General features: G+C 47.9%; 1 protein-coding gene and 1 pseudogene across 1 annotated transcript in view; both read right to left on the reverse strand.

Moving 5' to 3' along the window:
* The window catches only part of ST13 (ST13 Hsp70 interacting protein), a 238,412-nt gene that overhangs the window by 169,203 nt on the left and 55,001 nt on the right, over positions 1–14,208 (reverse strand). Inside the window, exon 5 of the mRNA XM_075321923.1 lies at positions 10,543–10,609. Coding sequence (XP_075178038.1) covers positions 10,543–10,609 — 67 coding nt within the window. The remainder of the gene's footprint in view (positions 1–10,542; positions 10,610–14,208) is intronic.
* On the reverse strand, positions 8,497–8,610 carry LOC142250201 (U6 spliceosomal RNA; annotated as a pseudogene).

Below are 14,208 nucleotides of genomic sequence, written 5' to 3' on the forward strand. Positions count from 1 at the left end.
TATTAAACCTAGGGGTCGAATAATAATTGACCCCCACTTTTATGTTGAAAATTTATTAAAATTTAACTGAGCAACATAACTTGTTGGTTTGTAAGATTTATGCATCTGTTAATAAATCCTGCTCTTGTTTGAAGTTTGCAGGCTCTAACTTATTTGCATCTTATCAAACCTGCTAAATCTGCAGGGGGTTGAATACTACTTGTAGGCACTGATAGAGATATAATAATATATATATATATATATATATATATATATATTTATTTATTACACACACACACACTTATTCTTTTCTTCTTTTCTTCTTCAAACAATCTATATATATATATATATATATATATATATATATATATATATATATATATATATATATATATATATATATATATATATATATATATATATATATATATATATATATATATATATATATATATATATAATTGCCTTATTCTGTCTGTCTGTCTCCAAAATTCTGTCGTTACCGCGACAAGCGTCTCATTGGCCGCTCGCCTCGGCTCCGCCCCCCCGCACGGATTGGCCGCTCGCCTCGGCTCCGCCCCCCCCGCACGGATTGGCCGCTCGCCCAGGCTCAGCCCCCCCACACGGATTAGCCTCTCGCCCCGGCCCCCTGCACGCATTGGCAACTCTGCCCCGCCCCGCACCCCTCACGCATTGCACGCTCGCTCTGGCCCCGCCCCCCGCATGCATTCCCCGAACCGACACGGAGCCCCGACTCCCAGGTGAGTGCTGTACCCCGGGAGCCCACACCAGCGTACGCCGGCAACCCAGCAGACACATACCCTCGCATTGCTGGGGTTGCCGGCGTACGCTGGTGTGGGCTCCCGTGCGTGCGGGGGGAGGGGTACGCTGGTAACCATGGTACACATCGGGTAATATTGTGTAGCATGGTTACCAGCGTACACAGTGAGCGCATCAAGGTCCTGCAACGGCGGAACACACACACACATAACAGACACACACACACACACACACACACACACATCAGATCACACACTCACTCACACACACCTCACACACACATCAGATCGCATCCACACACTCACAACATCCAGTGATATCTCTTGCTTCTCGGCGGCGATACTGTACGTGCAGTGACCTTGCAGGACCTGCCGGAGGATCACATGGCCGGAAGCATGTGGTATCTCCGGATGTTGTGATTGTGTGAGCGCGTATGTGCGATATCGTGTGCGTGTATGCGATCGGATGTGTGCGTGTATGCGATCGGATGTGTGCGTGTATGCGATCGGATGTGTGCGTGTTGGCAGAAGGCAGAGGAGCACTGCGTGCAGCACAGCTGCTGGGACTGCCCACCGGAGGGCACAGGCAGAAGTGGGGTGTGAGTGTATGCGATCAGATGTGTGCGTGTATACTGTCTGATGTGTGACTGTGGAGCATGATGGGGGGTGAGCAGCATGGGGGATGGAGCACGATGGGGGGTGCGCAGCATGGGGGATGGAGCACGATGGGGAGTGCGCAGCATGGGGGATGGAGCACGATGGGGAGTGCGCAGCATCGGGGATGGAGCACGATGGGGAGTGCGCAGCATCGGGGATGGAGCACGATGGGGAGTGCGCAGCATCGGGGATGGAGCACGATGGGGAGTGCGCAGCATGGGGGATGGAGCACGATGGGGAGTGCGCAGCATCGGGGATGGAGCACGATGGGGAGTGCGCAGCATCGGGGATGGAGCACGATGGGGGGTGCGCAGCATGGGGGTTGGAGCACGATGGGGGGTGCGCAGCATGGGGGTTGGAGCACGATGGGGGGGTGCGCAGCATGGGGGATGGAGCACGATGGGGGTGCACACCTCCCCCCAAAACACACACACACACACACACACACACACTGCCACACAACACACCACACACACACTGGGAACCACAAACACCGCCCTACACAGACACCCCCACACACACACACACACACAACACCCAACACACAAACACCGCAGCATACACAAATATACGCACATACCGCGCAACACACACACATTGCCCAAAACATACCTCCCCCCAAAACACACACACACACGCACCCCACACCCACACAAACCGCGCAACACACACAGCACCACACACAGACAACACTGCAGACACACAGCGCTCCACACAAACAACAACGCTCTCACACCCCCCCACCCAGACAACACCCAGAACATTTACAGCCCCTACGCAAACATTTGACAAATATATATATATATATAACAAAAATCATACATTAACTACACAATAAATTCTAGAATACCCGATGCGTTAGAATCAGGCCACCTTCTAGTGTTACATAAACCCATTGCCAGCCAGTAGTGTACAGAGTGCTATTACAAGGAACCTGTCAGCAGGTTTTTGCTACTCCATCTGAGAGTAGCATGATGTAGGCAAAAAAGCCCTGAGTTTAAAGATGTATCACCCAGTTTACTGGAAACAGTTGCATTGACACAAGCTAAGAGTCGAGACTTTGCATGTAGCAGAGCTCAGGGAGCTGACCCCCCCCCCCACCCGCACCAGGCTTTCAGTGTACATTTCCATAGACAAAAGATGCTAAGTACAGAAGGGACGAAGTCGGACTATGACTCACATGCTACTGAGACCCACTACTGATAAAGCTAAGAGGCTTAAGGTACACTAAGTGACGCTCCAGCGATCCCACCAGCAACCTGACCTAGCAGGGATCACTGGAGCGTCGCTACACGGGTTGCTGGTGAGCTGTCAAACAGGCAGATCTCACCAGCAACCAGTGACCAGCCCCCAGCCAGCAGCGACGCATGGAAGCGATGCTGCGCTTGGTAACTAAGGTAAATATCGGGCAACCAAGCATGACATTCAGCAACAACCAGCGACCTCACAGCAGGGACCAGGTTGTTGCTGGATGTCACATACAGAAACATCGCTAGCAACATCGCTGTTGCGTCACAAAAGTCGTGCCTCAGCAGCAATTTTGCTAGCGATGTTGCTTAGTGAGACGTGGCCTTTAAACTAACATTGCAGGTAAACAAAAACTCTGTAGTGGATGGGCAATCAATGCAATGACTGCCACAGGGTAGAGACATGAGTGTTGCAGGTTGGAGAAGAATATGATCCTGGCTGCTGCATTTAGGATGGATTGGAGAGGGGAATGTTTAGGAAGAGACTGATTAGCAGAAAGCTGCAATAGTCCAGGTGAGAATAAATAAGAGCAACAATAGTTTTTTTCCCCCAGAATCAAAGGTTACAAAAAACGGATTTTTGTGTACTCACCGTAAAATAGTTTTCTCTTAGCCATCATTGGGGGACACAGGACCACACTATCGAGCTCAAGGATATTGTTTTCTACTGGTTCTCCGCTTACCTTTCTGTACGCTCCTTCACTTTATCGTTTTGCTGGCTCCTCTCCTCTTCCCCTTACTGTCGGGGTTCCTCAGGGTTCAGTCCTAGGCCCCCTCCTCTTCTCGCTATATACTGCCCCTATTGGACAAACCATCAGGAGCTTTGGTTTCCAGTATCATCTCTATGCTGATGACACTCAGTTACATATCCTCTCCTGACATCACCCCGCATTATTACAAAATACAAGTGATTGCCTTTCTATGATCTCTAACATCATGTCCTCCCTCTGTCAAAAACTGTTCTCCTTGTGTTTCCTCATGCAAGTAGGATTCCTAAACCCAATATCGCCATTTCTGTGTGTGGTTCTACCATTACTTCCCAGTAGCATGCTTGCTGTCTTTGGGTTAGATTTAACTCCCATCTCTCCTTCACTTCCTACATGCAATCACTTGCTCACTCATATCATCTACACCTCAAAAATATGGAGTTCAATGTTTCTCTGACGCCTCATTGGGGGACACAGGACCATGGGTGTTATGCTGCTTATCCATAGGAGGACACTAAGTAGATGCAAAGATGTTAGCTCCTCCCCTGCAGTATACACCCCCTGGCTCAGCCAGGCTACTCCAGTTTTAGTACACAAGCAGTAGGAGAACAACAAAAAACGTGAGTGAATACTCATAACAAAAAAGTACTGAGACAGAAAAAAAGCTAAGGCCCAACAGGGCAAAAGGGAGGGTGCCGTGTCCCCCAATGATGGCTAAGAGAAAACGATTTTACGGTGAGTACACAAAAATCCGTTTTCTCTGACGCCTAATTGGGGGACACAGGACCATGGGACATCCTAAAGCAGTCCATGGGTGGGTAAACAAACGCAACCCAAGGACTAGGAGCCAGTCCCAGATAGCCAGGAGCGCCTACTGAGATAGGTACTCCACTATCGTTTGCAGAATTTTCCTACCTAGGTTCGCCTCAGCCGAAGCCTGGGTATGGACTCAGTAATGCTTTGAAACAGTATGTAGGCAAGACCAGGTGGCAGCCTTATACCTCTGTTCCACTGAAGCCTGATGCCTAATGGCCCAAGAGGCGCCAACTGCTCGCATGGAATGAGTCCGCAGCCCACTAGGAATGGGCTTGAGTTGCAAGCGGTAGACCTCCTGGATCACAGAGCGAATCCAGCGAGCCAGCGTTGCCTATGAAACTGCCTCTCCTTTCTTAGGCCTTTCAAGAATGACGAACAAGGAGTCTATGTTCCTAAAGGGGCTGTCCTGGGTACGTAATATCTGAGAGCCCTCACAAGGTCTAGCGAATATAGAACCCTTTCCACCCCAAGGACTGGGTGTGGACAAAAGGAAGGCAGAACAATGTCCTCGTTCATATGAAACGGGGAAGTAACCTTCGGAAAAAAATCCGGAAGGGGGCGTAGAACCACCTTGTCCTAATGAGAGATCAGAAAGGGTTCGCGGCAAGAGAGTGCTGCCAATTCCGAAAACTTGTCTGATGGACGTAATCGCCACTAAGAATGTTACCTTCCAGGAGAGAAGAGCAAGAGAAGATTCCTTAAGAGGTTCAAAAGGGGTCCTCCGTATACCGTCCAAAACGAGATTGAGGTCCCATGGGTCCAGCGACCGTTTATACAGGGAAACTAGATGGGAAACACCCTTAAAGATAGTCTTGACTTGCGGATTGCAAGCTAGGCGGTATTGATAGAATATTGAGAGAGATGAAACCTGCCCCTTAAGGGAGCTGAGGGCCAACCCCTTTTGCAACCTGACTGCCAAAAAATAAAAAAAATCAAGAATTCTGGGGATCGCCAGAGGCATAGGTTGGACATTAGATTCCCTGCACTGGGAAAGGAAAGTTTTTCACGTACGGTGGTAAAAACGGGATGAAGGCCGGCTTTCGGGCACTGACTGTACATGGTGGAGATAACCGTAGGAGAGAATCTTGCTCTTGTTAAAGTCCAGGTCTCAATGGCCAGGCCGTCAGCTTCAGGGCTCTGGAGTTCTGATGGGAAATGGGCCCTTGGGTCAGCAGGTCTGGGATGCTTACGAGGTGCCATGAGCAATTGTACTAATTCAGCATACCAGGCGCACCTGGGCTAGTCCGGTGCTATTAGTATCACCGGGACTCCTTCTGCCTTGATCTTCCCGATTACTCGCGGCAGCAGAGGCGAAAAACATGTAAGGCAGACTGAAATGACTTCAGGAGACTAGAGCATCCGCGCCAATGGACTGTGGATCACGTGACCTGGCTAAGAACACGGGTACCTTTGCGTTCAACCTTGAGGCCATTAGATCCACGTCTGGTGTACTCCAGTGAGTGCAGATGTGTGGGAACACTTCTGGGAGGAGAAAACCACTCTCCGGCAGCCAGTCCTTGGCGACTTAGAAGGTACGCCGCCCAGTTCTCTACTCCCGGTATGTGTAACCCTGAAAACACAGACCCCCGTCGATTCGGCCTAGGTGAGGATCCTGAGGACCTCGAGATAAGCTGTCTTGCTGCTGGTACCTCCCTGCCGATTGACCTATGCCACAGCTGTTGCATTGTCCAATTGGACCCGAATCAAAACGACCTGCTAGCAGAAAGGGGAAATGACCTGAGCGCGAGAAGATCGCGCTGATTTTCAGGATGATTTCTGGGAAGGGAAGACTCCTGGGGTGTCCAACATCCCGAAGTAGTGTGGAGCCAGTACGCTGCTCCCCAGACTAAGAGGCTGACGTCCGTGGTCAGGAGTAGCCAGTCCACTTGGGGGAAAAAAACTCCTCAATATGGAAGAGGACTGAAACCACCAGCAAAGCGCATACCTGACTGAAGGTGTCAGGTGAAAAGTTCGTCCAAGGAAAAGGGGCTCTTGTCCCAGGCAGCTAGAAGCGCAAGCTGCAGTGGGGGGTGGTGTGGATAAGCGAGCAGCACTGCCTCTATAGCCGCCGCTATCCTATATAGCACTCTCGTACTGAATCGTATGGAGCGAGAGGAGTACGTAGAGGGCAGTGTACCGCTTGTTGTAGAGCAGTCGCCTTGTCTTGAGGGGAAAATATCAAGCCCCGAAGAGTGTCCAGGGACATGGCCAGGGAGGTGACTGATTTTGACGCGACCGGGGATGATTTGACTGGAGTCAGAAGCCGCCCTAAGCGGGATAGGGTGCCCACAGAGATCTGCATGCTGGTTGAGCCCTTGATGAGGAGGTCATCCAAGCAAGGTAGAACAGCCACTCTCCTGGCGTGAAGGGCACTCAGTTAAGACCCTTGGTGCTGTGGCAGAGCCGAGGGTAGGGCCACAAATGAACAACAACAAAAAAAAAAAAGGCCTGAACTGCGAAGCGGAGGAAATTTTGGTGAGCTGGAGCGATGGGTATGTGCAGGTACCCGTCCCTGATAGCTAGGGAGGAAAGGAATTCTCCTTCGACCATAAAGGTAATAATGGACCCTAGGAAGTCCATTCTGAATCTCCTTACGTGCACGTTTGCTCAGGTGTTCGAGGTCCAGGATGGGACGAACTGACCCGTCCTTTTTTGGAGGCCCACGAGAGGTTGGAATATAAGGCCTTGAACCTCTCGCTGTCCGGAACAGGTACCATCACCCCCCCCACCGTTTGGAGGGAGTTGATTGCTGAGAAGGCCTCGTGGTGTTTTGGAGCCTTTGGGGGGGTTTGAGAGAAAAGACTGACCAGGGGATCGGGTCCAGAATTCAATGTGGTAACCGGAAGACACAAGGTATCACACCCATTTGTGGTCTGAGGCGGCGGCCCAGATGGAGGAGGACGAGACTCCTCGGTCTTTGTCTAGACTGCCAGGACGAGGTGGACTCGAGGAGGGCTGAGAAGGTCGGGCCCTGCGTGTCTAGTAAAAAACATCCTGTGCTAGAGTTGGGGGAGGGAGGTACTCTTTTCCTCCCGTGGCGTCAGACAAAAAAAAAAAAAAAAAAAAAGAGCCTGTCCAGATGATCGGCAAACCATCGGTCTGGAAAGGAGTACTGTGAGAGGCTTTTTAGAGTCCACTCTCCATTATCGGAACCAGAGGGCCTTACGGATGGCTATGTTATTTGAGGCGGCAATAACTGTGCAGGTAGCAGCGCCGAGGGAGGCCTGTATGAGGTACTCTGCCACCGCAGCAATGTGAACTGTTACATCTGTGAGGGTCTGAGGGAAACTGGTAGTCCTGGTGCCTGTGTGTGCGACCCACACGGAAGGGGAGAGGGACCCGCGGCCTCGAGGCAGAGCGATCGAGCTGCTCCACTTGTCTGTCTGTCGGGTCCTTGCAGGAGGATCCATCAAGTAAAAGACAGGAGTGGTCCTTCAGGCAGGCGGAAGCCGGGTGAGGGTCCACCGAGGCCTGATCAGCCCAGCCCTTAGACACAGCTAAGCCAAAGGGGTACCGGGACTCCATGAGTTTACGGATACCAAAGCGGCGTTAAAATGCCTTTTTTTTTGAGGTTTCTTCACCCTTTTAAAAGGAGACAGCAGGGTCAGTAGTAGTGGATGGGAGATCTTCCACATGCAGAGTTTTGGTTGATTGCTGCAATAAGGGAGTCTATCGCAGCTTGATCGCTCAGGGAGGTTGAAACCAAGGAATCATCCCGGTACAAACATCATTCCCCTTCCTCCGGCTCCTCAGAGACCGCGGAACATGTGGGAGAACCCCATCTGTGTACCCCAGAGGGAGAACCATGGGGGTCATGCCCTTTTTCTGATCTGCAACCGGTGAAGCAGAGGGCTGATTCTTATCAGAAGGACCCTCTATAGAGGTGTCATCAGGCTGCGTTCTGTCCAGGGGCCCCGAGGGGTGTGAGGACAATGTTGCATAGCCAGCACCAGGTTCTGGGAACTGTTACCATTCCGGGGGACTGGGAGCTGTAGGCTCTGGGCTGGCAGCGGTTGCTGCGGTGGTGGCGGGGGGGGGGGGGGTTAAGCTACAGGGGCACCGGACTCACAGAAGGAAGAGGTGCTATCATCCCCTGGTAGCTCAGCGTGGCAGGATACATTAAAAGTCTTATAGTTGTTGCTGTAGTTGTGCAGGGCATAAAAAATGTGACTGCAGCCCCTGGCTGATGAGCCACAAACTGATTGTAATGAGGGAGCAATGCTCTGCATAGCTAATGTGCAAGTGAGGCTATAACTCACCCAGAACACTGATGCCCCCCCCCCACTCCTGTGTCACAATTCCTGTGGGAAGGAGTATGTTGAATGTTTCACGAATTTCCATGTCATCCTTGGCCTGCTGTGCAGGGGCCATGCTAATCTTCTGTGTAGCTCTGCATTTGAGCATATGTGCTGCCGAAGCTAGCACCCTGTGTGAGGGGGGCGTGGCTTATCGAGTGTTGGAGGGGACGGGGCTTAGCTCTGACAAGAAGGCATGAGAAAATATAATAAACAAAAAATGGTGGGAAGGGACTCCCCCTTCCCTCCTCCAGCCCTGCACAACAATGGTGGACAGAAAAACCTCTATAAGTGTACTACAGCTGCGGCTGCACTGAGTACTGGGAGCTCTCCCCTCCCCCCGCTACAGGTGGAATGCTATGTAGGAGTCTGCAATCACAGCCCATGTGCATCCAGTCAGTGTGACCTTTGCTCCAATTTCCTGTCAGGGAGCCAGTGTGCAGATTCTGACGCCTGCAGGCAGAACTTTTATCAACTCAGACCCTGCCAGAGGGAGTGAGGAAGTTTTCATCTGCTCTGTGCTCTGGAAAAATCGGAATGATCTCACCTCAGCTCCTGTGGAGATGGCAGTCTGATGGAGATGGCAGTCTGATGCCTGGTCACACTTGGTGCAGAACTTGTATCAACTCAGAGCCTGCAAGAGGGGCTGAGGAAGTTTTCATCTGCTCTGGGCTCTGGAAAATCAGTGCCATGAGACCTGTCGTCCAGTGAGTAACAGCCCAGGATCCAACGTCGCAGGAGGGGGTACGGGGAGGCGACACTCTGCATTCCTGCCTGTTGATGCTTTTGGGAAATCGGTCCCCGAAGGAACCGTTGCCCTCTAAAAACAAAAAATTCTTGCTGCAGTAGTCTGCAGAGATGTGCCCCCTACAGACACTAAGCTAAAACTGGAGTAGCCTGGCTGAGCCAGGGGGTGTATACTGCAGGGGAGGAGCTAACATCTTTGCATCTACTTAGTGTCCTCCTATGGATAAGCAGCATAACACCCATGGTCCTGTGTCCCCCAATGAGGCGTCAGAGAAACATTGAACTCCATATTTTTGAGGTGTAGATGATATGAGTGAGCAAGTGATTGCATGTAGGAAGTGAAGGAGAGATAGGAGTTAAATCTAACCCAAAGACAGCAAGCATGCTACTGGGAAGTAATGGTAGAACCACACACAGAAATGGCGATATTGGGTTTAGGAATCCTACTTGCATGAGGAAACACAAGGAGAACAGTTTTTGACAGAGGGAAGACATGATGTTAGAGATCATAGAAAGGCAATCACTTGTATTTTGTAATAATGCGGGGTGATGTCAGGAGAGGATATGTAACTGAGTGTCATCAGCATAGAGATGATACTGGAAACCAAAGCTCCTGATGGATTGTCCAATAGGGGCAGTATATAGCGAGAAGAGGAGGGGGCCTAGGACTGAACCCTGAGGATCCCCGACAGTAAGGGGAAGAGGAGAGGAGCCAGCAAAACGATAAAGTGAAGGAGCGGACAGAAAGGTAAGCGGAGAACCAGTAGAAAACAATATCCTTGAGCTCGATAGTGTGGAGCATAGTGAAGAGGATCTGGTTAACAACGGTGTCAAATGCAGCAGAGAGATCCAAGAGAATCAGCATAGTGTAGTGACCATTAGATTTAGCGGTTAGTAAATTGTTAGAGACTTAAGTAAGAGCAGTTTCAGTAGTTTAAGGACCAGAAACTGGATTGCAGCGGGACAAATAGAGCGTTGTCTGAAAGACAGTGGTTAGAGGGGAGTGGACCAAACGTTTCAGAAGCTTGAAAATGAAGGAGAGATTAGAGACTGGTGTGCAGTTAGCAGGAGTTCTGGTGAAGGATATTTTATCTTTTTTTTAGTAAGTAATGGGTCCATGCTGGCGTGTTTGAAGGAGAAAGGAAATACAATCTTGGACCAAGGAGGGAGTGAAAACTGTCAGAGCCTTTGGATTTCCAGGTTATGAAGGCAGTGAAGTAGGCTTGTCTGGAGAGATGAAGGACAGAGTTGTATGTTTTCAGCATGAACATTTAATGGATGAAATTAAAATACTAGTACTTGCAATGATAATTACCATCTCCCAAAGCGTTGATTGCCTCCACTTTCTTTTCATTCGCCTGGTTCATCATTTCTTCTGTAACCTAAAAAACAAAAACACCTAAAATATATAATGGAAGTAAGCAGTTAGCATAACTGTAGGATGTACAATCAGTAATTAAAAGAGTAGTCCACTACAGGACAACCACTTATTAATTAATGGTTGTAAAAAGAGTGCCGATGGCTGGTTTTTAACCATTTAAGTGCAGTTGTATATCACAGACATCAGCAATAACATGTACTGGTTGCCATTGTGCTTGGAAACTGCTCCCATCTGCCCAGTGTGGTGCACTCGCAGTCCTTGTGAAGGCTATCATCTGGTTATGCTCCATAACAAAATGTCAATTATGCTATGTACCCCAAAACACAAAGTATTCACAAATACGGGGACAAATAAAAGTGTTCTCCTCACCTCCCATATACAAGTGCATGCCAATAAATTAGAATGTCATCAAAACGTTAATTTATTATAGTAATTCAATACAAAATGGAAACATATACTATATAGAGTCATTACACACAGAGTGATCTATTTCAAGTGTTTATTTCTATTAATGTTGATGATTAGGGCTTACAGTCAATGAAAACCCAAAAGTCATTATCTCAGAAAATTTAAATATTATATAAGACCAACTGAAAAAATGTTACAATCAGAAATGTTGGCGCCTACTGAAGAGTGTACAGTGAATGCACTCAATACTTGGTCGGGGCTCCTTTTGCATGAAGTACTGAATCAATGCGGCGTGGCATGAAGGTGATCAGCCTGTGGCACTGCTGAGGTGTTATGGAAGCCCAGGTTGCTTTGATAGCAGCCTTCAGCTCCTCTGCATTGTTAGGTCTGGTGTCTCATCTTCCTCTTGACAATACCCTATAGATTCCCTATGCAGGCTCCAGCATATGCTTCACATAGGATACACTGGGGCTTCTGACTTCAACTGGTGGGACAAGAGAGCAGTGGCGTCAACACCGCCCAGCATCAGATGCAATCCTTCATTACATGTGCCGTAGTGTTCTTTATTAAACACTGTGTATGCGTGATCACATTGTATGAAGGAACTAAAGAGCTGGCGGATGGCAAAAAGTAGATTTTGGGTACTCACCGTAAAATCTCTTTCTCGGAGCCTTCATTGGGGGACACAGGAAACCATGGGTGTATGCTGCTGGCACTTGGAGGTTGACACTATGCAAATAAAAAAGTTGGCTCCTCCCCAGCAGTATACACCCACTGACCGGAGCTGAGGAGATCAGTTTGTGTAAAAGCAGTACGAGGAGAAGCTTGACATCCAGAACATTCCGAATCCACTGAAGTCTTAGAAAGGGCGGGAACTGTGTCTCCCAATGAAGGCTCCGATCACAGAGAGTAAAGGAGAGAGGTGTTCAATTGCTGCGCCAAAGAGATCACTCCAGCAGAGGTTCAGATTAATGCCACTTTATTAATCATATAGGTCAACGCGTTTCCGGAGCATCTGCCCCCTTCATCAGGACCATCAAGAACAAGAAACATCAAATCTGTCCCAGTCGGACAGAGACATAAATTATATAGTATATATGACGTCATCAAAGCAAAAAAACAGGCGGGAAGCACAGCCACGCTGTCAAAACGTGACGTACTTCAGCTAGCCTACTCAATTAAAAAAAGAAATAACATGTGTCGCCCATCAGAAGGCAGTACCAATGTGATAACACCACCACCATCTGAACCAATTGAAATTGAGAAAAATATATAGATAGGTGAAAACTTAAGAAAAATATAATAGTGAACACACCATTCACTAAGTGTGCAATTTGAGATTTAGTGTGCAAAAGCCGTATATATCACAATTTTAACGTATCCAAACTCGAAGTGGAGAGGTACACGAACTCTGGAAGCACTCAGTCTGCAGATCCCATTAGGACAGGGATATACGACTGAGCTCATGCTGCCACCCGAGCGTGTGTATTCCTCCCATTGAAAAAATGTATCTCACGTGACAAGTAAAGTGTATTTGTGAATGGATATGCAGGAGCATGAAACCCGCTACAGATCAGCAAACCAAGCAGGGTTCACGGAAGGACAGAAGCGTGGGAAAAAATCAAAGGACGCATGCGTCAGTGATATGGAGCCAGATCTGGGTTCACTGGAGGACAAGAGCGTGGGAAAAAACTAGGTGCGCATGCGTTAGAGTGAAAATGAAGAGAACCTTTTCACCCATCATGAGAAACTAAGCAACCCATTGAACAAGTGTAAAAGGGTATCCGAAAATCCTTATAGGGAGTGTATATATATCTCAATCTGAGCCAATAAAGTGCAAAGGGAAAAAATGTGGACCCCCGGGGATACCACAAACTCCTGTGCAGTAATGATTTATAGTGAAATCAGGGAATAGAGCAAACAGACAATCACCAATAAAGATATAAAAATATACAGATATAAGGGAGCCCATGAATCTTTAGAACATCCTCACTAATAAAACAGAATATCCCGACAATCAGAATGATATGTCGAAGTAAAATCCACATGTAGAAAAATATATATATATACATATACACATAGAAATATAATTATATATTACCTCCAACACAAACATATTAAAAACACATGATATGTCCATGATAAAACCAGGTCCATGTGACGGTATGATCTCATAATATAAAAACGCATAAGTATGATTTAAAATCATCATAGGAGTGACATCATATCATATCAATAAAAAATTAAAAAATTAATATATTTAATAATATTATAAAAAATGTATAGATAATAATAAAACTGACAATTAAAATGACTAAATTAAATTACTGATCACTCTAGTAAGTATTAATGAAATAGGTCAGTAACCTCATTCAGGCCCTGAGGCTTTAAAGTATTCAACTTATATATCCAATATGTTTCTTTTTTGTTTAGGGTATCCATCCTATTAGGAACAAATGGGGGTATTTGTTCGATTGGGGTCACTTTTAGTTTAATCTTCTTCTCATGACATACAGTGGTGTGCCGAGACAATCCATGCAGTAAGAATCCCACCTTAATATTGTGTCTATGGGAATTAATTCTTTTATGTAGGGCTTGAATAGTCAGATCTGCTGTCTGCTGGTGGCTGCTGCCTGGGATCCACATCACATGCGTTCATAGTAGTTGTGACTCAACTACATTCGGTGAGTATTCTTACTCCCCCCTCCTTACCCCGTACATATTGGGGTAAAACCCTATTTGCGCTTGGTTTTTCCACAGTCCTCTCCACGTAATGAAGGCTCCGAGAAAGAGATTTTACGGTGAGTACCCAAAATCTACTTTTCTTTATCGCTTCATTGGGGGACACAGGAAACTATGTGACATCCTAAAGCAGTCCCCAAGGGTGGGGAAGAGTAAGACCCGAAAACGGGGTAAGCAGAGACAAGATTCTGTGACCGGAACCTGGTCCTAGACCCCGTAAGGAACCCCTACCCGGCCAGGGGCCGAAGTATAGGAGAAGAGGTAGAGTACTATGGAGTACTAAGAACTAGTGTAAAATGCGTGTGCTGGGGATTAGGATGATCAGGGAGAAACTGCATCCTCTGAGATCTGTATCTAAGAAAGCTAAGAATCTAAGGCGACTGACAGCAATAGGTCGGGCTAAGAGCAAAAAACCCGACAGGCCATGGTACTACATCTGAGAGTGGCAGA

The sequence above is a fragment of the Anomaloglossus baeobatrachus genome, chromosome 8, assembly GCF_048569485.1.
Source record: "Anomaloglossus baeobatrachus isolate aAnoBae1 chromosome 8, aAnoBae1.hap1, whole genome shotgun sequence".
Classification (NCBI taxonomy): Eukaryota; Metazoa; Chordata; class Amphibia; order Anura; family Aromobatidae; genus Anomaloglossus; species Anomaloglossus baeobatrachus.